This window comes from Malania oleifera, chromosome 4 (assembly GCF_029873635.1).
Source record: "Malania oleifera isolate guangnan ecotype guangnan chromosome 4, ASM2987363v1, whole genome shotgun sequence".
Lineage (NCBI taxonomy): Eukaryota > Viridiplantae > Streptophyta > Magnoliopsida > Santalales > Ximeniaceae > Malania > Malania oleifera.
Window position 1 is genome coordinate 24,237,489 of NC_080420.1, and position 22,069 is coordinate 24,259,557.

General features: G+C 36.5%; 1 protein-coding gene across 5 annotated transcripts; it reads left to right on the forward strand.

Annotated features, from left to right (window-relative positions):
- Window positions 1-13,625: 13,625 nt before the first annotated feature.
- On the forward strand, window positions 13,626-21,075 carry LOC131154104 (uncharacterized). Of its 5 annotated transcripts, none has more exons than XM_058106623.1 (5): window positions 13,626-14,174; window positions 17,044-17,137; window positions 19,342-19,379; window positions 19,494-19,629; window positions 20,539-21,075. In XM_058106623.1, exons 1-5 carry the CDS (start codon window positions 13,719-13,721, stop codon window positions 20,952-20,954), a joined length of 1,140 nt encoding a protein of 379 aa, XP_057962606.1. In that variant the 5' UTR covers window positions 13,626-13,718; the 3' UTR covers window positions 20,955-21,075. The 5 variants fall into 5 exon arrangements, with proteins under 5 accessions (XP_057962606.1, XP_057962609.1, XP_057962604.1 ...); XM_058106621.1 differs by having other exon boundaries at window positions 13,685-14,174; window positions 19,494-19,659; XM_058106626.1 differs by lacking the exons at window positions 17,044-17,137; window positions 19,342-19,379 and having other exon boundaries at window positions 13,676-14,174; window positions 19,494-19,659.
- Window positions 21,076-22,069: the final 994 nt, after the last annotated feature.

Below are 22,069 nucleotides of genomic sequence, written 5' to 3' on the forward strand. Positions count from 1 at the left end.
TCAAATTATTGTGTGGCATGAGAGTATGAATATTGTATAGAAACATGTTTTACAGTATTTTCAGGAATATGTTTTACAGAATATACAAACAGTTTAATGCTTTTACAGTATCTTTCAGAATACCATGATTTTACAATTTTACAGCACCATGACATGCAGATTTACCAATTATTTCAGAAAAATATAGTTGATATAGTTACAGACTATTACAACTTCATGGTTAATATAGTTATTATAGAATCATGGTGAAACAGTTAGTTGTATATATAAACGTATTATATAGTATCAGACCCTAATAGATTAGACAGTAGAGCACGGTACCGTAGTTACAGATATTCAGTTTAGAGTGCAATCACTTAACTTAGATAGTAAGTGGTATGAGGTCGATCGTGCCTAGTTGTGGATAGGCTCCCCATCAGATATGGGTTGAGGAGGACCGATCTGATTGAGGAGTAGAGTGGTTTACCCTGGTAGTCCAACCAGTGGTAGATCCAGCTTTCGAGGCACACAACTCTGTCATGAGGGGTTAAATCATGACATACAACCATCCAGGGAAATTTTCTCAGATATTATAGTATTATTAGACTTTCTGAAATAGTAGTATTATTATGAAAAGTAATTTTATACAGGTTGACATGTTAAATTATATAGTTAAAGGTTTTATTATCTGTTTTGAAATATCAGCATTTTCAAATTCAGTTACTCATACTATTCTAAATTAGATTAGTTTGTACAGATCTATAGCTCAGTAGCCACACACTAGTGATAGCATGTTTCGTCTTACTGAACTTTGGCTCACCCCAGTGTTGAATTATTTTTTTCAGGTGAATTAGTTGGGCGAGCAGTGCCGGCTCGTAGGTAGAGGCATTGTAGCACTACCCTTTTTTAGGGTGAGTGTTTTGTTTTGGGTTGTAAATTTTTGTTAGCCATGGTATCAGTATGGGTAGTTTTTGAGAGTACAGTGAAACATGTAATATTTGTGGAATAATTGGATACTCTGGTATATATATATATATAAGGTTGTGTTTCATGTTATTTGCTTCCTACTGTGTATGAAATTGTTTTAATTTAAAATAGTAGAAAAGATTTTATTTCTATAAGCAGGTTGTTACAGTTTTATTTCGCCTCAATTATTTATGTTATTAACTCACACAAATTCATTTCTTAATGATTTTTCATTTTCCATTATTTTTCATTTCTCATTTCAGTCCATCTTTATCATTCTTTCACTTTCCATTTCCATTTCCATTTCACTATCCAACACATGAGTATCCTCAGTACCCAGTGCCAATATCGCGTTTATAACTCATGGCTGCCCTGAGGATCTCTTTTCCACGCCATGCTTCCCCCCATGGTCAGGGTTGTGTGGCCCGAAGGTTGGATCTAACCACGGTTGGCCGACCCAGTTAAATCAAAATATCATATCATATATCTAGCGTTTATAGTACGACCAGCCGACCTATAACCCTGATTCAGACTCAGGGGGCACAACAACTCTATTAAATGGCTCAATCGACTACCACGCCACACACTCCAAGAGTTTGTGTGGTTGCACTATTACCACTAGCAACGGTACCGTGCTCAATATCACTACCCATCATTAGGGTTTCCATAACCATCCATTAGGGTTATTATTACCACATACCCGCAATCATTACGCGGTATTGACATTTCATCAATCACATTTCTTTATTCATATTTCAATATACATGTATCAAAATTTCACATTACAATTCTCACAATTCAATATTCATATTGCAAAATTTTACATTGTTATACTTCCCATTTCCATATTTTGATATTCATATTTCAGTATTCGCAATTCAATATACTCATTCCAATATTCATTCCATTCTCATAATAGCATATATTTCATTTTACATGTTTTAACATTTCTCAGTATACACATATCAGTATTTCATACTTTTTCATTTTCATGGGAATCATTTCTACATATATCTATATATCACATTCCCTCATTTTCCACTAAGCATATCAATATTTCACATTTCATCATTTTCCTAGAAAACACTCATCATCATATATAATTTTTCAGTATACTTCATATGTCACACCATTTTATCTGATATTCATAACATAATAAATTCAGGTAAAATATCATACTTCATTTTCACATAATAATTCAATTAGTATTTCTCAAAATTGACTTTTATAACTTATTCCCCTTACCTGACTTACTAAGATCTCGCTAAAGTACCCAAATTTTATGCCCCGCGGCATTTGATGCTCAAAACCCTCAAATTCACATTTTTCACAGACCAATCAATTCAACTCCCCGAAATAATAATTATTTTAATATTTCTTAAGCTCACACACTCCCAATACTAATTAATCTTTAAAAATAATTAACGGACCTATTTCCCCTATCCTACCCTAATTTTGGAGTGGTGCCTAGGAAACCCAAATTAAAAATCTGCTCTGGTCAACATGACGAGGATTGAACCTAGGACCCTATGGTGGTGTCCGATCGTCGATTCGGCTAGAGGTTTAAGGAAAAGTTGAGGAAAGAGAGGGAGTATACCTTACCCCAGGAGTGGTGCCTACGTTGCTCCTATGACAAATCCACTTTGGTGAAAATGTTAGTGGTGGAGATAGGATCCTAGTGGTATTTTCTATTTTTCGATCGGCGCCCATTTGGCCGAGATAATCAAGGAGAGAGGGAGAGAGAACAAGGAGAGAGAGAAAGAGAGAGATCGCCGAAGGGGGGGGGCGTTCTGCCTCCTTTCTTAGTTTCTGTTCGGAATGTTTTATATATATATATATATATAAAATATTATTATTATATTATATTATATTAATATATTATTATACTATATTATTTAATTTATAATAATAATAATAAATAAATAAATAAATAATTTATTTATTTATTTATTTATTTATTTTGAAATCACTACACCTCCTATAATAATTATTTTTGGGGCGTTACACATGTGGTAGGGTGATATCAGCATGATGTCATCTTCTAAATGGTAGATTGTGATTGGTGCGGGAAGGGCCATAGATAGCATCAAAAGTCAAGTCAAGAACATACACATTGAAAGATTTAGAAGGGAAGGAAATCAAGAACAAATGGAACTTTGAAATGTTGAAAATATACTATTCATAAATTGTATGCTTTAAAAGAAAGTTATAAAAAGTTTTAGAAGCAAGTTTCCAAAAGTTACAAAGCAATAAAATTTTAGAGTGAATTCTTACTGACTAGCTTTGCTGCCTTCTCCATCCTCTCTTCAATCTCCTCCCCTGACTGAGGACTTTCATTGCCATAACCAAGTGAACAGATGCTAGGCAGGGAGAGATAAGGGTGCAGTGTCTTGACCTGCTCCCAACACCTCCGAAAGCCTTCTTGATATATCTGAGAGTTGTCTATCAAAAACTGGTTGGAGTTGCAATAGTCTGATATCGTGGCACTCGCAACAAGTATTGTCAGCAACATGGATCTCTTCATTCAGAATCCTAGAGATCTTCTCTTGAAGAGCCCTCTCCCATGCCTCTGCTTCAGCACGAGCTTTATTTAGCTCATTCTATAGGGCAAGGTTTCGTTCCTTTGCCTCCGTAGAGACCCAATACATCTCGACCATTTTATCTTCCATTGTCAAAGCCATACCTACCTACTGAAAATAACATCACCAACAAGTATTGACAGCAACATGGATCTCTTCATTCAGAATCTTAGAGATCTTCTCTTGAAGAGCCCTCTCCCATGCCTCTGCTTCAGCACGAGCTTCATTTAGCTCATTCTATAGGGCAAGGTTTCGTTCCTTTGCCTCTGTAGAGACCCAATACATCTCGACCATTTTATCTTCCATTGTCAAAGCCATACCTACCTACTGAAAATAACATCACCATAAGCATATAGTAGTGAACTGCAAAGTAAGCTTATAGAAAAAAAAAAACAACAATCTGGTAAGAAGTATGTCGAGTAGTTGCGGCCAGGTTCTCGGGAAGAGTCATCTTCAGCTCCAAGGCATCTTCAAAATGTACCGCACACTAGAGAGCAGGGCTAGAAAGCAATGGGTCATGCAGTGCGGCGAAGGTAGCAGCAGCAGGTGGAGACATTTGAGTGGGTAGCTACTCGTCATCCATTGCACGAACATGTTCCACCTGAGAAGACTCACCTTGTAAGCTCTTCTTCTTTTTCTTGCATGCCCTTTGCGTTTTCCTTTGAGCAAGTATGTTCTCAAAACGATTAAAGACCATACCTAAAAAAAAAAAAAAGAGGAGGGTAAATACCAAATAAAGCATATATATACCACAAAGCTCATGAGAAGTAAAAATCGGGCGAAACGGGGTTGACTTGACACTGCACAAGGACCCACTCCTTGAGCAACTCGGTGTAGGGAACAATTCTCTACTGGGCTCCAATTTGAAGCTCCTGAAGGATGGCTTGCTCCAAGGGAGACAAAGATGGGGCCAGGTGGCACTGTTGGGCTAAAAAGGATGGTAGAGTTAGACGAAGAACAGAGGGGTAAAAATAATATGCCTATGTGTATATACAAAAAGGGAAGGATAGGGTAAGGAATAGTTGAGAGGGGTCGAACAGATGCAGGACCCATGATAATTAAGATTCCCTGATGCAAAGAAGAACCAGAATTTCCAATCATGGATGGACGAGTTGCTAGGGGTAAACAGTTTAAAATCAGGGAGACAATTGAAGTATTACACCTCTCTCTCATTGGTGTGCTTTCTCATCTAAAAGCAACTCCGAAATAAAGCTATCGTGGGTTGGTGACCACTTTGGATAAGGAGCACGAAAAAACATACTAATGTCAAGAATGAGTTGGGGGCCAGCAGGGAAAAAAAGGCAGCCTAAGACCAAGGTCAAGATAATTTGTATATAGGCAAATTTCATTAGGGCCTGGTTGTTGAGCAGACTCAGAGCTGGTGGGCAGCTTGACTTGGATACTATTTGGAATGGCAAGCAAGCGACGCAGGTCACCCAAATCTTCATAGGTAAGATAAGACCCAGCACTGCTTATGCTAGTCGGAGGCACATATTGAGCCTCAGAAGACCTCATGGGGAGTAGACTTTAAAAGGGCAAGAAGAAAAACAACTTGTACTTTTCAAAAAGAAGAATCAACAGGGACTACTTTCAACAATCTACTAAGAGCATTCAAGAACACATGAAGAACATTCAAGAACACGTGAAGAACATATGAAGAACAAAGTCAAAATAATACCACACAATGCCAAGGAAAAATAAACAAACACAATGAAAGCAAACAAATGAGAGGAGGATGGAAGGGTGTACCTAGAAGACGCAAAGAGAAGCTTTCAGTGGAGACAAGGAAGGAATGAACATAAGTGCCTTTTATAGAACAAAGTTGGCTCAAATCTCTAAAAAGGAACACATCATTAGAGGGCGGGAATCACTAGGAAGCTCGAATCTCAAAGAAAAATATACAAGTCCCATACAAGCACACATTCCAAGGAAGATGCGTACCTGGTCAGGCATAGATATCAAGTAGATGTATGCTGATATGACTCTCGAGAAGTTACCTATGCCAAGAAAGGTACATATCTCGAACAAGCACACATTCTAAGGAGGATGTATACCCGGTCAGGCACAGATTTCAAGTAGACATATGTTGATATGACTCCCGAGTAGTTGCCTATCCCAAGAAAGGTGCATGTAACACCCCGACCCCGAGGGGCCTGGGATATTAACTTTTTACTACTAATTTACAGCGGAAGCAAATAAACTCAATTTTATTCAAACCAGAGCGCTAATTATTCATGTTACAATCACTTATTTCAAAAGAAGAAAATTACACAAACGTAAATATCTGAAATCATACTATATTTCTAATTAATCTTTATTTTTCTAATCCCCACCCGCATGCTTGCTAAGCCTGATTTCCGACATGTCCTTCAGAGTTATCTGAAATAAAATATGATTGGGGTGAGACGACGCTCAGTAAGTAAATAAGATTATTATTAGTGTGTGGCCAAAATGAGTTTTTAAAGAATTTCGTAAAATAATATTTAATACTATAACTTCAATACTGCTTTTAGAATAAACATAAATTTAAAAATTTCTGCATAAAACTTTTGTCATCAATTTCAACAGTAAATTTTTACAATCATATACTATAACTGCTAAATTAAACTTTTAACTTTAAAACTGTAAAAATATTTAATGATAAACATACATATACTTTTCCTTATACGTTTTCCTTAGATCGTCATTTAAGTACCAAAATGATCCTTTTCACGTAAACTTACACTTTTCCTTCAAATCATCAGTAACTTTGTACACGTAATTAAATATGTATAAACATATATTATAAAAACCACCCTTAGGCCTGTTTGCCGTAAGTCATGTTTACCCCCATGACTGGGTTGTGCGGTCCGAAGACTGGACTTAGCTGGCTGGCTGACCAAACTAAATCAACGTACGTAAACTTTAAGTGAGATTTTTCTTATTAAGTCCTGGTCTAGAACCAGGTGTGCACTCAGGAGAAATCCACTAACATAAATAACCACTCTGTAAACAGTGTGGGTGCACTCTGATCCGTATAAACTTTAAGCTGCGGTACCGAGCATCTGTAACTTTGAACTTTCGTTGCCATAAGGGGTTTGAAAATCATCTTATTATAATTTATGCAATTTAAAATAATATCGTGAAAATCTCATCTTTACTCATATTTACATAAAAAAATGTAACGTAAAAATAAACTCATGCACACAATTTTTGTGTTAAAAATATATATAATTTTATTTTTGAATAGAAAGAAATGCTGAAAATTTACCCGAAGGGATTGGAACATTTCTTAACCCAAAAATAGATGCAAGTATATTAAAGATAGAACTGGTATAATTAAATATGCGTAAAAATAAACTCATGAAAATTTTGTGGAACTAAGTAACATAATTAAAATTTACGTACAAAATAAGCTTGGGTATGAATTTAAAATAAAAAGAAACTAACATAATCAAAATTTACTTACCTTCTTCTTTTACCGTGTGCTACGAACACAATAACTATCTTTAAGATATGAGATCGGAAAGAGTGGGTGTGTGAGAACTTACTCAAAATTCTTACTCCACCACAAATTCTTTCACTCACTAATCCTTCTCTTTCTTAGAAAATTGTTGTGAAAAATGAAGGTTGAGAGCTCCCTATTTATAGGAAAATTTTAGGGAAGAAATGGAATTTATAAAAGTGTGGGGAGATGGGTGAAATTATAATTTTTAAAAATTAAAGAATGGGCAAGGGATGGGCAAGGTATGGGATAGGGATGGAGGCCATGTGGGAGTGCTTGCCACCATTCCCACTAAATAATTTTTTTTTTAATTAATTACTTACCTAATTAATTAATCAATAACTTAATTAATTATTCTATTATTTTATTATTTTTTTTTCTAATCATTATTATCATTATTATTATCATTGTTATTAATTTTAAACTACTTTTAGTATTTATTTATTTTATTATTTATTTTTGAACAAGAATTAAATTTAAATTTTAAAAACTCATGTGGGCCCCACATGGTCTTGTGGGCCCCACACAACTTCGAGACCCGAATGGATCCTACGTAACTCGAATAACTCTTATACGATTTTATGCATCCTACATAGTTTTGAGACTTGTGAAAACCTCCATACGGCTTCGGGACTCATATGGGCCCCACACAGTCTTGTGGGCCCCGCATAGGATACCTATATTATTATTATTTTATCATATATTTCTACAAATTATATCAGTTAAAACATTATTTTATGTACTTATTTACGTATATAAACAGTGTCTTGTGGCTCCGGGACTCATGTGGACCCCACATAGTATTGTGGGCCCCACATATGATACCTATATTATTATTATCTTATTATGTATTTCGACAAATTATGTCTGTCAAAACACTATTTTATGTATATATACTTATTTACGTGTACAAATAGTGTCTATCCTGTTTATCCTATGAAATTCCATTTTGACCAGGCCGACCTCCAGGGAGCGACTGAGCCGCAATGGTCTCTGAGCACTCGCTAAGACAAGGTCTTTCTTAGGCATCAAACATGGAATCAAGGATCCTACAGAAAAACACTTCTGTATTGATATTAACTTAATGACTATTTTTATTATTTTATTATTATTGTACTTTAATCATATATATATATTTTTGGGTCATCACAGTGCATATCTCGAATTAGCACGCATCCCAAACAAGCACACAACCCCAAACAGACGTGATCCAAAACAGGTGCCTACCCCTTACACAACCACAAGCCCAGAGAAAGATCTCGGAACCCTATAATTATGGCCTAACTAATAGGCAAAGCTTATTAGGCTTAAAGACAACCTGTTTGATAAGCACGACTTATGAGGCGAAATAAAATCAGCCCAACTGATGAGTAAAGCTCATGAGGCCTGAAGACAACCCATTTGATGAGCACGACTCATGAGGTGAAAGAAAGCCATCCCAATTGATGAGCAAAACTCATGAGGCCTAAAGACAACCCAACTGATGAGCATGGCTCATGAGGCAAAAGAAAATGGGTCCAACTAATGAGCAAAGCTCATAAGGCCTGAAGACAGCTGATGAGTACCGCTTATAAGGTGAAATAAAATCAGTCCAACTGATGAGCAAAGCTCATAAGGCCTAAAGAAAGCCCAAATGATGAGCATAGCTTATGAGGCGAAGGAAAAATCGACACAAAGTGCATCTCAAAAAGCTGCTCGCACAAAAAGCATCTCAAAGAGCTACTTGGCACAAAGTGCATCTCAAAGAGTTGCTCGACACAAAGTAAATCTCAAAGAGCTGCTCGGCATGAAAAAGCAACTCAAAGAGCTGGTCGGCATGAAAGGACGCTTGAAGAGTTGATCGGAACACAGCTAGTCAGCATGAAAGGCCGTTCGAAGAGCTGGTCAAAACACAGCTGGTTGACACAAATCCACACAAAGAGCTGGTTGGTATAAAAGACCAGTCAAAGAACTGATTAGAACACAACTGGTCTGTAACGACCTGCCTATTTTACCATAAATTTTTTTTAATAACATTTAATATAATAATCCTGATATCCTGTTAAGCTGATAAAACATGATCAACTTGGACCCATGGGTACCAGGGATATACCTGAAATACAACTCTAATACCTAAGTAGCAGAAAACATAAAATTTTATATATATATATATATATATATATATATGTATATATATATATACCATAAATACCTGAAACCATACTAGATTTCTATTAAATCTGCAATATACATACATGTACAATCATCCGCAAAAGACCAAAAAGTGCTTCTAGGGTCTCAACCCAAAAATCCAACCCTAACTCTACCACTTACCCTTCTGATAGGGTAACCCAATCAATCTCTAATGTTGCAAAGCTTTATCCGCCCCTCTATCTGGATTTCCTGAAATGTTTATAATGTTGGGGTGAGACACCTCTTAGTAAGAGAAATAAACTAACATCAGTATGTGACAACATGAGTATTTTCGTGTTATACATGTAACAGTTCATAAATCATATTTGGTAAAACTGTCTGTATCATATTTGGATAAAACATAATTTATCATAACATGGTATAACGTACTGAGTTTCTATAGATGAAAATCATCTTATATAACTATACATGAAATAACATTCTGAATGGATAGCTGACTGGTGTCATGTCTTACCCCCACATGATTAGGTTGTGTGGTCCGAAGGCGGGACCTATCAATGGCTGGCTGACCACGCTAAATTAACATAAGTCTGTAAGTACGATGGGTTTGCCCCTCTTGGTCCGGACTGCCAGAGGGATGCCTGCACTACCATGAAACCACATCGACTGTTATTCTCCTACAGTCCTATACGACATGTGGTAGCTCTAACATATACATGATCGTGAACCTAGCTACGATACCGTGCTTTGTGAAAACCTAAATCAATAATGATACATAGCTGTTTCATAATAATATCTGTCATGATAATATTTTCATAAACTTTTGCATATCATATCATGTAAACCACGTCCCTTGCGCCGACATATTATATCTTGTAAATCACGACCCTTATGCCGGCATAGTATAACATGTAAAACCACAGCCCTTGTGCTAACATAGTATATCATGTAAAACCATGGCCTTTACGCCGACATATTTTAACATAGTTTTGGAATCCTTGTATTGTTTCAACATCATACTTTAAACATAGTTCCTGTACCGTTTTGAATATCTTCTTGAAAATAGTGATAATATGCTTATTCTGAAAACATAATATTCTGATATTACATAAAATCATAGAATTTCATAATCATGCCACACAAAAGTGAATAATGTTCTAATCGTAAGATCTGCACAAAAATCATATCCCCTGCTAAAATGTATTAAAATTATTTTCCTGTTAACAACAATATTTCCAAACCCAGTTCTATAACATACATAATTTTTTTGGAAATAAAAGCTGAATAATAATAAATAATTTTATGAAAATACTGACTTAGTTTATCCCCTTACTTGGCTTATTGAAAAGCCCACAAATAACCAATCTTGCACCCGTGTTGTTCCCAACTCAACACCCTGAAATTACATTTCCCCCCAACAAAACTTCAATATAAACTCATCTAATACCTTTCCTCAGCCCAAAAAATACCAAATACCTTAATAAATATTAAAATAACTAACTTACCCAAAATTTTGGGATGGTGCCCAAATTGGCCTAACCAACAAATCACTCCAGCAGATATGAAGAGAATCTTCCCAAGAGTGATGTGGCAGCCTCAGATTGTCGAATTAGCAAAGAACCAGGTTAAAAATCTAGAGAGAAGGCAAAGGGGACAAAGTTAGAGAGAGAGAGAGAGAGAGAGAGAGAGAGAGAGAGAGAGAGAGAGAAATCCTGCATGTTTCTTTCGCAGGAAAATGAATTCTTGACCTTTTATAGAATGCTTGTCCACATGGCCTCGTCGACAAGGCACATCTCCTCGTTGACTAGTCCATAAAGTAGGTTCATCAACAAACACCTTCTCCTCATCGACGAGTTTTAGGCCCTAAAAACAGTCTCTTGGTAAATTCTCGTTGACGAGACCCATGTCCTCGTCAACGAGCCCAAGAAGCCTATTCGTTGACGAGTACTCTGCACTTGTCGACGAGACGTTGCTGAAACCCCCTTTTTGAAAAAAAAATCACTTTCTCTACTTCTTTTATTATTTAATTACTATAATTCTTCGGGTCTCTACATGGTCAGCATGAAAGGCCACTCAAAGAGCTGGTCGGAACACAACTGGTTGGCACAAATCCACCTATAGAGCTGGTTAGAATAAGTTGGTCGGCACGAAAGACCACTCAAAGAGCTGGTCAGAACACAGCTGATCAACATGAAAGGTCACTCAAAGAGTTGGTCAGAACATAGCAAGTCGGTACAAAAAAGCCATTCAAAGAGATGATCAAAACACAGCTAGTCGGCATGAAAATCCACTCAAAAAGCTGCTAGGATCAGAGTTGGTCGGCACGAATGGCCACTCAAAGGGCTAGTTAGGTCGTAGCTGGTTGGCACAAACATTACCACAAAGACCTGTTCATCTTTTAGTTGTTCGGATCAAGGGATGTTTGAAAACATTGGCTCTACAAGCCGACAAAGAGATGGAAACGACTCGATAAGCTGCCTTGGCGGCTCGGTAGCGACATCGACTCAGATGAGTTGACAACGAGACGAAAATGGCTCGACAAGCCGCGTAGGTAGCTTGGTAGCGACATCATTTCGAAAAGTAGCGTAAGCATCTCGGTAGCAACATCGACTCAAATGAGCTGACAACGAGACAGAAATGACGTGGCAAGCCGCGTAGGCAGCTCGGTAGCGACATCGACTCAGAATGCCGCGTAAGCGGCTCTGTAGCGACATCAGCTCGGGTGAGCCGACAATGAGGTAGAAACGGCTCAGCAAGCTGCGTAGACGGCTCTGTAGCGACATCGGATCGGAAAGCCACATAAGCAGCTCGGTAGCAATATTGACTCGAATGAGCCAACAACGAGGCAGAAACGGCTCGGCAAGCCGCAACAACACCGACTCGGATGACTGACAAGTTATTTATTATTTTTTTAAAAAAGCTACTTTTGAACCCTGGAAGCAAGCTTCAAGTGTTCAAAACCTGAAAGGGGGGGGGGGGTGGGAACTGATATGCCCCAAATATATCAGTATTAAGAAAACTGCTATCAAATTGACACCTACCATAAATCAAGAGAATACTAAAGCACTACACTGATGAGGGCAGTTACGAAACCACCCAAGTCAATCGTCTAGCCGGAGTGATTCATGTCAATGCTGTAATGACCATACAAATTAGAGTGATCCACGCCAGTGCCTTAAAACGCTTATAAATGGCATATCACCATTGGGTCAAACCTCACCAATATAAAAAAGGACTGCATGAAGAGGTCAGGCATCTCATTCCAACCTATTCTATCGTTGTACAAAACTTTTCGAGTAAATCCCTTACTTAGACATCAGAGTGATCCCCCAGAGTATACCCTGGGTCCTCTAAGACGTTCATACTTTCCTTCTTTTTCACGTGATCATGATCAGAAAACATCTCGAAGGTCATTCAACTTTTCATTCAACAACATAAGACTGATAAGTATTGGGCAATCATGTTAACTATAGTAAATTTTTTTGTCAACTATAATAATTAAACCCTTAATGTTATGAAAGAGTACCAATTTATGATTATGTTTTAATATTTAGGAACACATTCTATTATTAGGATTTAATATCTTGAATTTATGCTTGTAATCGTAAAATTGATATTTGTTTGACTTGAGAAGGGTATAAATATGTGTAATGATTATTCTAAGAAGATTTCTAGCTCAATTCAACAAACATAATGCAATAACTTAGTGCTTAACAAACCCCAGTGTCTTTTATCTCTCTTATCCTTTTATTTCTTTCTCTTTCATTTTCTTTTTTGCAATAATTTAGTGCTAAAAAAGCCCTAGTGTCTTTTATCCCTCTTATCTCTTTATCTCTTTCTCATCCATTTTCTTCTCCCTTTAGCACTTTCGTATCTATCTCTCTTATCTCTTCTAATCTAAATTTTTTCAACTTTCTACTTTTCCCTCCTTTTACAATTTTTATGATTCTAACTATCCCGATCTTTACGCTTTTGATGAGAGTTGACATAATAAGTTCATTCACAACACAACCAACCTATCATCTATCCATCTAAATCCATATCATCACTTAAAATGTACTTGATTTTTGATAAAATAACAAGGAATAAAAATAAATAAATTTTATCCCACATCATGCATAAAACATCATTAATGCATACAACTCAAATACTTTATAACAACATTTTACCTTATAGAATGCTATTTAATAATGATAGTTTTAAACATTTTTCACAAGCATTATTAAAGCAATGTGGTAAAATATAACATTTGTTTTAGTGAAAATGGCTGAACAAACATATCTTTTCATTGGTAGTGGTTGAATACGTCATGCAAGAGTTGATGGATCCTAATATTTAAAATGTATTGAAGAGATTCTGTGTTGTAATACTAGATGAGTCATAAAATAACTTTGTTTCTCCTCATGAGTTATGAAACATGAGATGAAGTTGGGTCCAATCTTTTAATACTAAAACACAAATTGAGGCTTTGATTGAATGATTTATTTCTCCATCCTTTATTATGGAAATAAGGTTCGAGTCTCTTTGCATGCACGAGGTAGCATGGAATTTGTATATTATCTTTACTTTGGGAGTGTATGGAAGAGGAACCCCTCCAAAAAAAAGGGAGGGCTAACAAAGGAGGGCCAAATTACCCGGTGCCGAGGCGGAGAGGGATGACGGCGATAACGTCATCGTCTCTAGCATTCCTCTGCAACAAGCCCTTGCTCCTTCCTCCCAAACAACACAGACCCTCCAACTCAAACTCAAACACAAACCCTTCGCCATCTCCTCACCGGCTGCTTGGGCGAAGGAATCCTCTTTTCTCCAGCAACCCCAAAACATGGCCTCCTCTAGTTTTCGCCTTTCGAAGCTCGAGGACTGTTGCTTTCGCAGCTCGCCGGAAACCCACTACCGCGTCCACCTCCTCCGATTCAATTTCGAACTCAAAGGAGGATGCAGATGATAATTTTGTGCGGAGAGCCCTTCGAACCGTTCTGTGGATTGCTGAGGGTGTCTACGTTTTGTGGCTTTTTCTCCTTCCCTATGCCCCAGTAAGTTGCTCTTTGCTTTCTTGGATTTTTCTTCATTTTCGCGTCGTTTTAGTTTTTTGGTTTTGAAGGCAAGGGAGGATTGGTTTTTTGCTATTACAAACTACTTCTGTAATTCTAACCAAATGGTGTGTCATATTGCACGTTGCATCTTCTGTCCTGACTTCCAAACCCCACAATTCATACTTAATTAGGTAGAATCAGCACAAAATGTGTTGGAATTAAACAAACTATGTTGGAATTAACTACATCTATTAGCACCGCTTCTCACTCTTTGAATTGTTTTTTGATAATTTTTTCAGCGATGGGGAAATTAAATGCCCATTCCATTCTTAATGGTGGGCTTTTTGTTAGCTTAATTAGTCAATGGTGTTGCAGTGCACACTGGGTTGGTTTAGGTGAATTTATGGTGCTTGACTAATTTGTCAAAATCCTGATGGTGGCTGCGACATATTTAAGGTTTTTCTACTAACAAATCACTCACTAAAGTGGCAGCTGTTTTTAGTATTTTAATGTAGGTTTATTTATCAGCAAATATTTTGAGATAATCAACCCAAGTTAATCAGGGTTACATGTAACCCTGATCTTGAAAATTGTGATTTCGTTGACTTTCCTATGAAAACATGTGTGCCCTGTTGTTTGATTTCATTACAGTTACCTGTTTGTTAAATTCAGTTTTGATCTCATGGTTGAGTTGGTTAGTCCAGTTTGGTGCAATGTCAGCAAAAATTGAGCAGATTACCCAACATAACTAATAGTCCATGTGCAAATTCATAAATTCAGTTCTAGTTAAGACGTGGTGTTTCTACACTAGGTAAGACGTCTTGCCCACGAGTGTCCTGCTAAAAAGGTCATGAATGTTTAAGGTAGTCAAATGCTGCATTAAATGATGAAGTTTTGTGGAGAGATATCATTAAGCAGTGGGGATGGAGCTGCGGTTTCTCTCTTGGGGGGTCAAAGATAACATGACTAATCTCTGGTTTAATTTGGTATCTTATCCAATCCCAAAGCATCAAGCAATATTTTTCTTTTCAAGTCAAGTTTACATTTCTATATTTCCCTGATCTCTCTGCCCAAATGCAAGCCAGTTCATTCTTCAAATAGCATCCAATCAAAATTTCCTCCTTATTTCCCCTCAATTTCTCATCAGCCAAATGCTTATGAGGTAGGGAGGGACTTCTGTGTCTCACTCCTATCTATTCATAAAATTCAAAAAGCAAGCCAAGTTCTATTCATCTAAAATGTGGCACAGTTGCCATCATCCAAAAATGCATCCAAGAATCGAATGCTGTTTTTTTGATAGCTGCAACTGTAAATTAAATAGAAAACATAGGAACAAAGGAATAGAGATGCCTTTAATAAAATTGTTTGACTTGTATATATGTAAGATCCATAAGGACATGATGGGACATTGTCTCATTCCCTTCCTTTTCGGAAATGTGTTTTTTTTTTTTCTCATCTATCTTGGAGATTGCAAAGGATGGCTTATGTCCTCATTTTTCCTTACATGGTAAATTATTCTTGAACAATGTTATGTTAATTCAGGAGATACTTTTGATTTCAAGTGTGAGAACTATTTTGAAGGATTTCCTAAAAACTCAAATCTTCCATGAATATATTTTTTTTAATTTTCTTGGCTACATAGTCATTTAGGGTGTGTTTGGTACCCTTATGACCTGTATCTTAAAGGTCCCTCTAGCTTTAGTCTCCCTTCCTCCATCACATCTTTTATCTTTTCTATTTTTTATTTGAATTTTTGTTTCTTAAAAAGAGTGAGCTCTCATCTTTCAGCAGATCAAGATGGAGCTTACATGTCAAATTGAGCTTTAGAATAGGTTGTTGTATGATCAGCATCTTGGAGAATACTGACTTTTAACTTTGTTCAAAATATGTTATATGGTGCTGTGCTGCTCCCTACTTGTGATTTCAGGTCTACCATTTTTCTTGTGGGCATACTTGTTAATGTACAAAATTCACATTTGTCTGACTGGAGCTTTCCATTTATGAAGAATTTCTAACTTATTTGTCATTAGATGCTATCAACTATACTCAATAATTTGTTTAGATGTTTTAAGTGCTGAAAATAATCTTCTGAAAAAGATAGTGAACATGATCTTGGAACAACTAGCAAAAGGAATGTTGCATTTACATTTTCACAGTATTTGAAATAACATTGTTACTGTATTATGAGCCAATCCTTTTTGCAGTATGAAGACAAGATGCACAATCCACTGCAGAGAGAAAGATGGAATTGTTTTGTTTTTATTTTTTGGCTTCTCCAGTGTAATCAGGATGCTATTTTTGTGGTTTGGAAACTTTTGGAAGAAAAAACTTGCATGGAAGAGGGGCACCAAGTGAGATTTACAATGCACCAATCCCATTATGCCGTACTAGCATTTTCCATGCAATACCTGTAATGGGATTGTTGTGTGTTAAATGCTACCTGCAGCCCCTATTCCATGCAAACCAATCCCCTCCTCAGTGCAGACCAAATAGTGTGCCACTGGCAAGAGAGAATAATCTGATTACAGCCTTCCAACTTCAAATTCAATGACATGAATGCCTGCAATTTAAACTTCAAATTCTCTTAAAGCATGAACACCTGAACTTTGAACTTCAATTTACATTTAAGTATGGGGACCTTCCATGGACATCGGTTAGATATATCACAAAATTTTTTGATTGAACTTTCTTGTGGTGATTAGTGATTCTGCAAATCTGTAGACTTTGATATAGTTTGGCTTATATTTTATGCTCGTAAATTTTATAATGCCTCTAGGCTGTTATGGGGAAAATTTCACCAAACATAGCCTCACACATACTATGCAATGATGGGTAAAAGACTTAAGTTTTTTGCATGTATATTCCACAGGGAGATCCTGTATGGGCCATCAATTCAGACACCATCAATTCTCTTGTGGGTCTCTCTCTTAATTTTTTCTTTGTCTTGCCTCTCATGAACTCTGGTATGCTTCCTAATTGTTTGATAAACAATAGATGTAATTTAGTAATGTTCTTTATTCAAAATATGTCCTTTTATAATATTTATTGTACCTATACCAGATACTTTATTAGAAGTTCTAATCCTTATCCATGGAAAAATGATCCTAATCCTTAATGTTTTATATAAATTTGTTTCATGTATCTTCATTTAGAATTTTGAATTCATCCACCATTACCTATCTGTTTATTAAGGAGGCACACAACTTTTTTTAGGGCTGACTACTCAGTATTATTTTTGTGATAAATATTAGTAGGTTCTCATAGAGACTACATAGAAACAACCAAACTGTTTGTTGGAGTCTTATTATCATCGCATGACAGGGGTCTGTTTGTGAAGAAATATTATAAGAGTGTGCGCAATATGTAATTTTTTGATTATTGTCAATATTGTTTATTATATTTGAGGGGTACGCGTAATTCGGTTTCTCCATTCCATCATTTATTCCCCACCACTCCCCTCCCCCAAGTAAACTAAACCCTAAAAATCAACATGTTATCGGAGCATCTGTGGTACCTAGTCGATTTTGTTCCTCTTTTGACAGTTTAATACCTTTCAATGGTTTGGAAAAAAAATAAAATCAAATTGAATGACTTTTTATCTATTCTCTGTTCATCTTTGTTGTTGTGTTGGACAATTGTTAAGTTTCCTTTGGTGCAGATAGTCAGTATTGGGCATTGGATTCTTCAGGGGCTTTTTCTTGCAAATCTTTTTATGATTTTTTTATTAGTGCTAATTTTTCCTTTCCATTGTATACAAAAATTTTGGAAGGTTAAAGTTCCAACAGTTTTACTTGGTTGTGCTTAAGAGGGTTAATGCCAATAATGTTAGCAGATCAGTTGGAGACCTTTGCAGGCCCTTTCTCCATATGTGTGCTTTTTATGCCTTAGAAGCTCAGAAACAGCTTCTAATTTGGTTTTCCACTGTAATTTTGTTTGGAAAATATGGAAGAGACTTTTTGATATATTGGCAGAAAGTTGGGTTTGCCCAAACTTGGTGGAGACTCTGTTGGGTATCCCTTTTTGTGGCTTTGGTAGGAAGAAGGATACTGTGGTGTTATGGAGATTGTGCATTGTTTGCAGTGTTGTGGGGTTTATGGTTGGAGTGTAATTTGTTTATTTTTTGTTTTTTTTTGGGAAGAAGCTGATTTCCTTACTTTGGGATAAGATTAATTATTTAGCCTCGCTTTGGCGTGTTAGTTCGGGCCGCTTAAAGGGAGTGAGCTCTTTGACATTCAATGGGATTGGTTATTTTTGGTGTCTTGATTGGTGTGTTTCATCTCTTATTTCTTACTTCTATTTTGGCTGTCCAGATTGGGAGGATCTTAGATTCTCCTTTTCTTGTGCATTTTTTATTCCTTACTGAAATCATCTTCTTTTGCTACCAAAAAAGAAAAAAAAAAAAAGAAAGAAAAAATTTCAGTTCCATGAGGCATCTTATTGCCCTCTTCTTTAAATGTATCTGTGAAGGAAAACTTGTGCTGGCTGTTCTACATGTAGCACTTTATGAAAGAACTGCAAACACAAAGTTCTGTTCATTAAGGATTTGATTGCTAACGCCATTTGTCTGCTGATGTAAATGTGGGGGTTGACTTTAAAGTAAATGAACCTAATTTCTAACCCAAGAAGCAGCTCTCCTATTGTCGTGTCTATAGTCTGTACAATGTTGGGATTCAATTTACTAGCTGTACAGGAGTTGGAAAAAAACTTTTTGGATACTAATATTTCAGTTAAAATTATTAGTGCCACCAGTGATTCAGAGTCTGTTTAGTGCTATATATCATGGTTCTAAATCCTAGATGACAAAGGGTTGACCTATGCTACTCATCATTGTAACATTTTTTCATGGTTTTGGACATTGAGGATTAATCAGGTTACATTTTACACCCGATGGCATGGGATTAGACTGGTTAGCTGTAAGCATCATTCCATGTCAACATGTTTCACTTGGAGGGCTTGTTTTACACTTCTACACAATGCTTTAGAATGACATTTAACACTTTTTAATTGGCTCTGTTTTTCTCCCTTCTCCTAAAGTTTCATATATTTCATTTCATCGTGGCGCCAGATATTCAGCCATTACATGTGTTGAAGCAATGGAGATACCTTCTACTATTTTTTATCATGTTTTTTCCTTGAACCTTGTGCAATGAATTTTTTGGCAGAATAGCTGGCATTTATCTGATTGATGCTCCGGTACTTCACCCTGTAAGTACCACCATTAGATGTAAATTTGGAAAGAGAAAATGACATCCCACCCTAAAAAAAAAACTCCTTTCTTATATTCCACAACTAAAGAGTGGATATTTTTTATGTGATCAGATGGCTGAAGGATTATTCAACTTTGTTATTGGCTGGACATTGATGTTCGCTCCCCTGCTATTCACAGACCGTAAGAATGACAGATACAAGGGGTCTCTGGATGTTTTATGGGGCCTCCAGATGTTTCTTACAAACAGTACATTTCTTCACCAAACTCTAATGCTAGGCAAGAAGTGAGAAGGAAAGGGAACCCATCTTGATTGTGTTGGTGGAAAGTATGATAAATCCTTTTTGACAAATTGGGCTAGTACTTTATGGAAAAAAATAGAAAAGAAAATAGAGTATTGCCCAAACTCAACTTAGTCATTTATGGTTGGGTTCCAACCGAATCTCTTAAAGTTCATGACTGGTGATTTGAAAATGTGGAGATTAGATAAACTGTGATCATGTTGATTCAATGACGCCAAGGGTAATGGCTTCTCTTCCCTAGAGTTATGATGAGGAGGTTTGTTGGGTTTGAACTGGGTTTTGAGAGGGGGACCCTATTGGGTGAATAATAGAATATACTGAAAAGAAATGCTATTTCCATATTGATTCAGGAATTTGACTACTATGAAAGCCTAGCAATGAATTTGGTTATTCCCAAAGCTTTTAATTTGACATAGATAATTTTCTCTCACATCATTATATTTGAAATGTTATCCCCTGTTCTTGTAAGCAATGCACAGCCTTTTTTTTTTTCCTCACTGGAAAGTTTTGAGGTTGAGAGGGTGTTCCTGCAAATCATTGTTTTGGAAACATTTCAAAATAATTTTTAAGCGTAAAACAAGATCAGGCAGGTAGAAGTTCCTGAAAACCATAGACTTAGATAAACTTGCCTGCACATTTCAATGTTCCAGAAGCTGATTGCACCACCTTTTTCATCTTGAATTAAATTGAGTTCAAACCATTTGTCCATTTATTATGTCAGGGGAACAAAGAACATCCTTGAAGCCTAATGAACCAACTACCTTGCTTTCCCACTCTTCATTGATAAATTTTTTGAAAATGCAACTGCAGTTTCACTAACTTAAAGTATCTTTGTTGTTTTATCTCTGTGAGCCAGCTTTTCTGATACCTTACATGGCTATCCGGCTAAATGATGCTGATCTGGAGTATTCTCCAAGAGAGCCCTCTCAACTGGGCTCAGTGATGATCAATGGTGCACCTGTCGTAGGATTAATCGGAGGTGCTGTGTGTGTATTTTCTGTGCTGTGGGGACTCTTCGGCCGAATGGATGGTGATTTTGGGAGTATAATGGACAGATTGGAATTCTTGATTAGTTATCTGGGATCAGAGAGGCTGGCTTATGCATTTATTTGGGATATATGCCTGTACATAATCTTCCAGCCTTGGTTGATAGGTGACAACTTACAAAATGTTCAGAAAAGTAAAGCTGGAATTGTGAACTATCTTAGATTTGTTCCAGTCATTGGCTTGGCTGTTTACCTTATTTGTTTAGATGCTGATGGGGAGCTATAGCTAAATGTATTATTTTATGGAATGTAAATCAACTGGTTTTACGGGTGTTGTGCCCAAATGTGTTGATGTTTGTAAAAACATAATTCTTTTCCTCAAGTGAAAATTTTATCAGGTTAGTTCATTGTACACTTGGTAAATATTTATCTCTAGTTTGACAAAGTACTGACGGAAACAAAAGATAACATCCTTTTTTTTTTCTTTTTTTCTTTTTTGGTAAAAGAGGGCGGCACGTCTTAAACTTTATTAGAAAATCCTTCACTTATGGCGGAGGAAAACCGTGGTTACAATTTCGAGACTTTGGGACAATAAAAACAAAATTTCAAGACCCTAAAACTAATTTAACCAATATAAATCAAACCAAAAAAATCAAACACCAGCAATTGAAAAATTAAGAAACTAAACCACTAAAAGTGAATTAACACAAAACATTATGAGCGCAAAGAAGGAAAACTCAACAAGTTCAATCGAATCATTCCCTTGACTTGTTGAGGAAGATCATTTTGACAACTATATGATTGAGAAATATCAGATTCACCTTGTTTGGCAAAGAAATCTGCACTTTTATTCGCCTCCCTGTAAACATGTTTCATTTTGAACTGTATGCCTCTTAATGCTAGCATAAGTTCTTCCCACAAATCCCATAAGTTCCAAACCGAGCACTTCCCAGAATTTATCCACTGAACCAACAAAGCAGAGTCACATACAATCTCCACTTGATCAAATCCGAGATCTTTGCATAGATGAATCCCTAAAATAATCGCCTTCAATTCAGCCATGTTATTTATTCCATAACCCAATATTGAGGGGAAAACTGTTTTAAATAAACCTTTTTCATCTCTTATCACGCCTCCACCACCACAATTCCCTGAGTTACCTCTACAGCTCCCATCCACATTCAGCTTAACCCAACCTATCCCAGGTTTACACCATCTAACTACACGAGGAAGACGAACCCCCACATTTTTTACTTGAATATCCAAAGCACGAAGGACTACAATATTCGTGCAAGAAGCAGGTGCACATTTATTTAACTTGTCTGAAATGGATCTTAGCCAATATTTAATATCAAGCCACACAGTTCTCATCGATTCATGAATTGATTCCATCCTGACTCT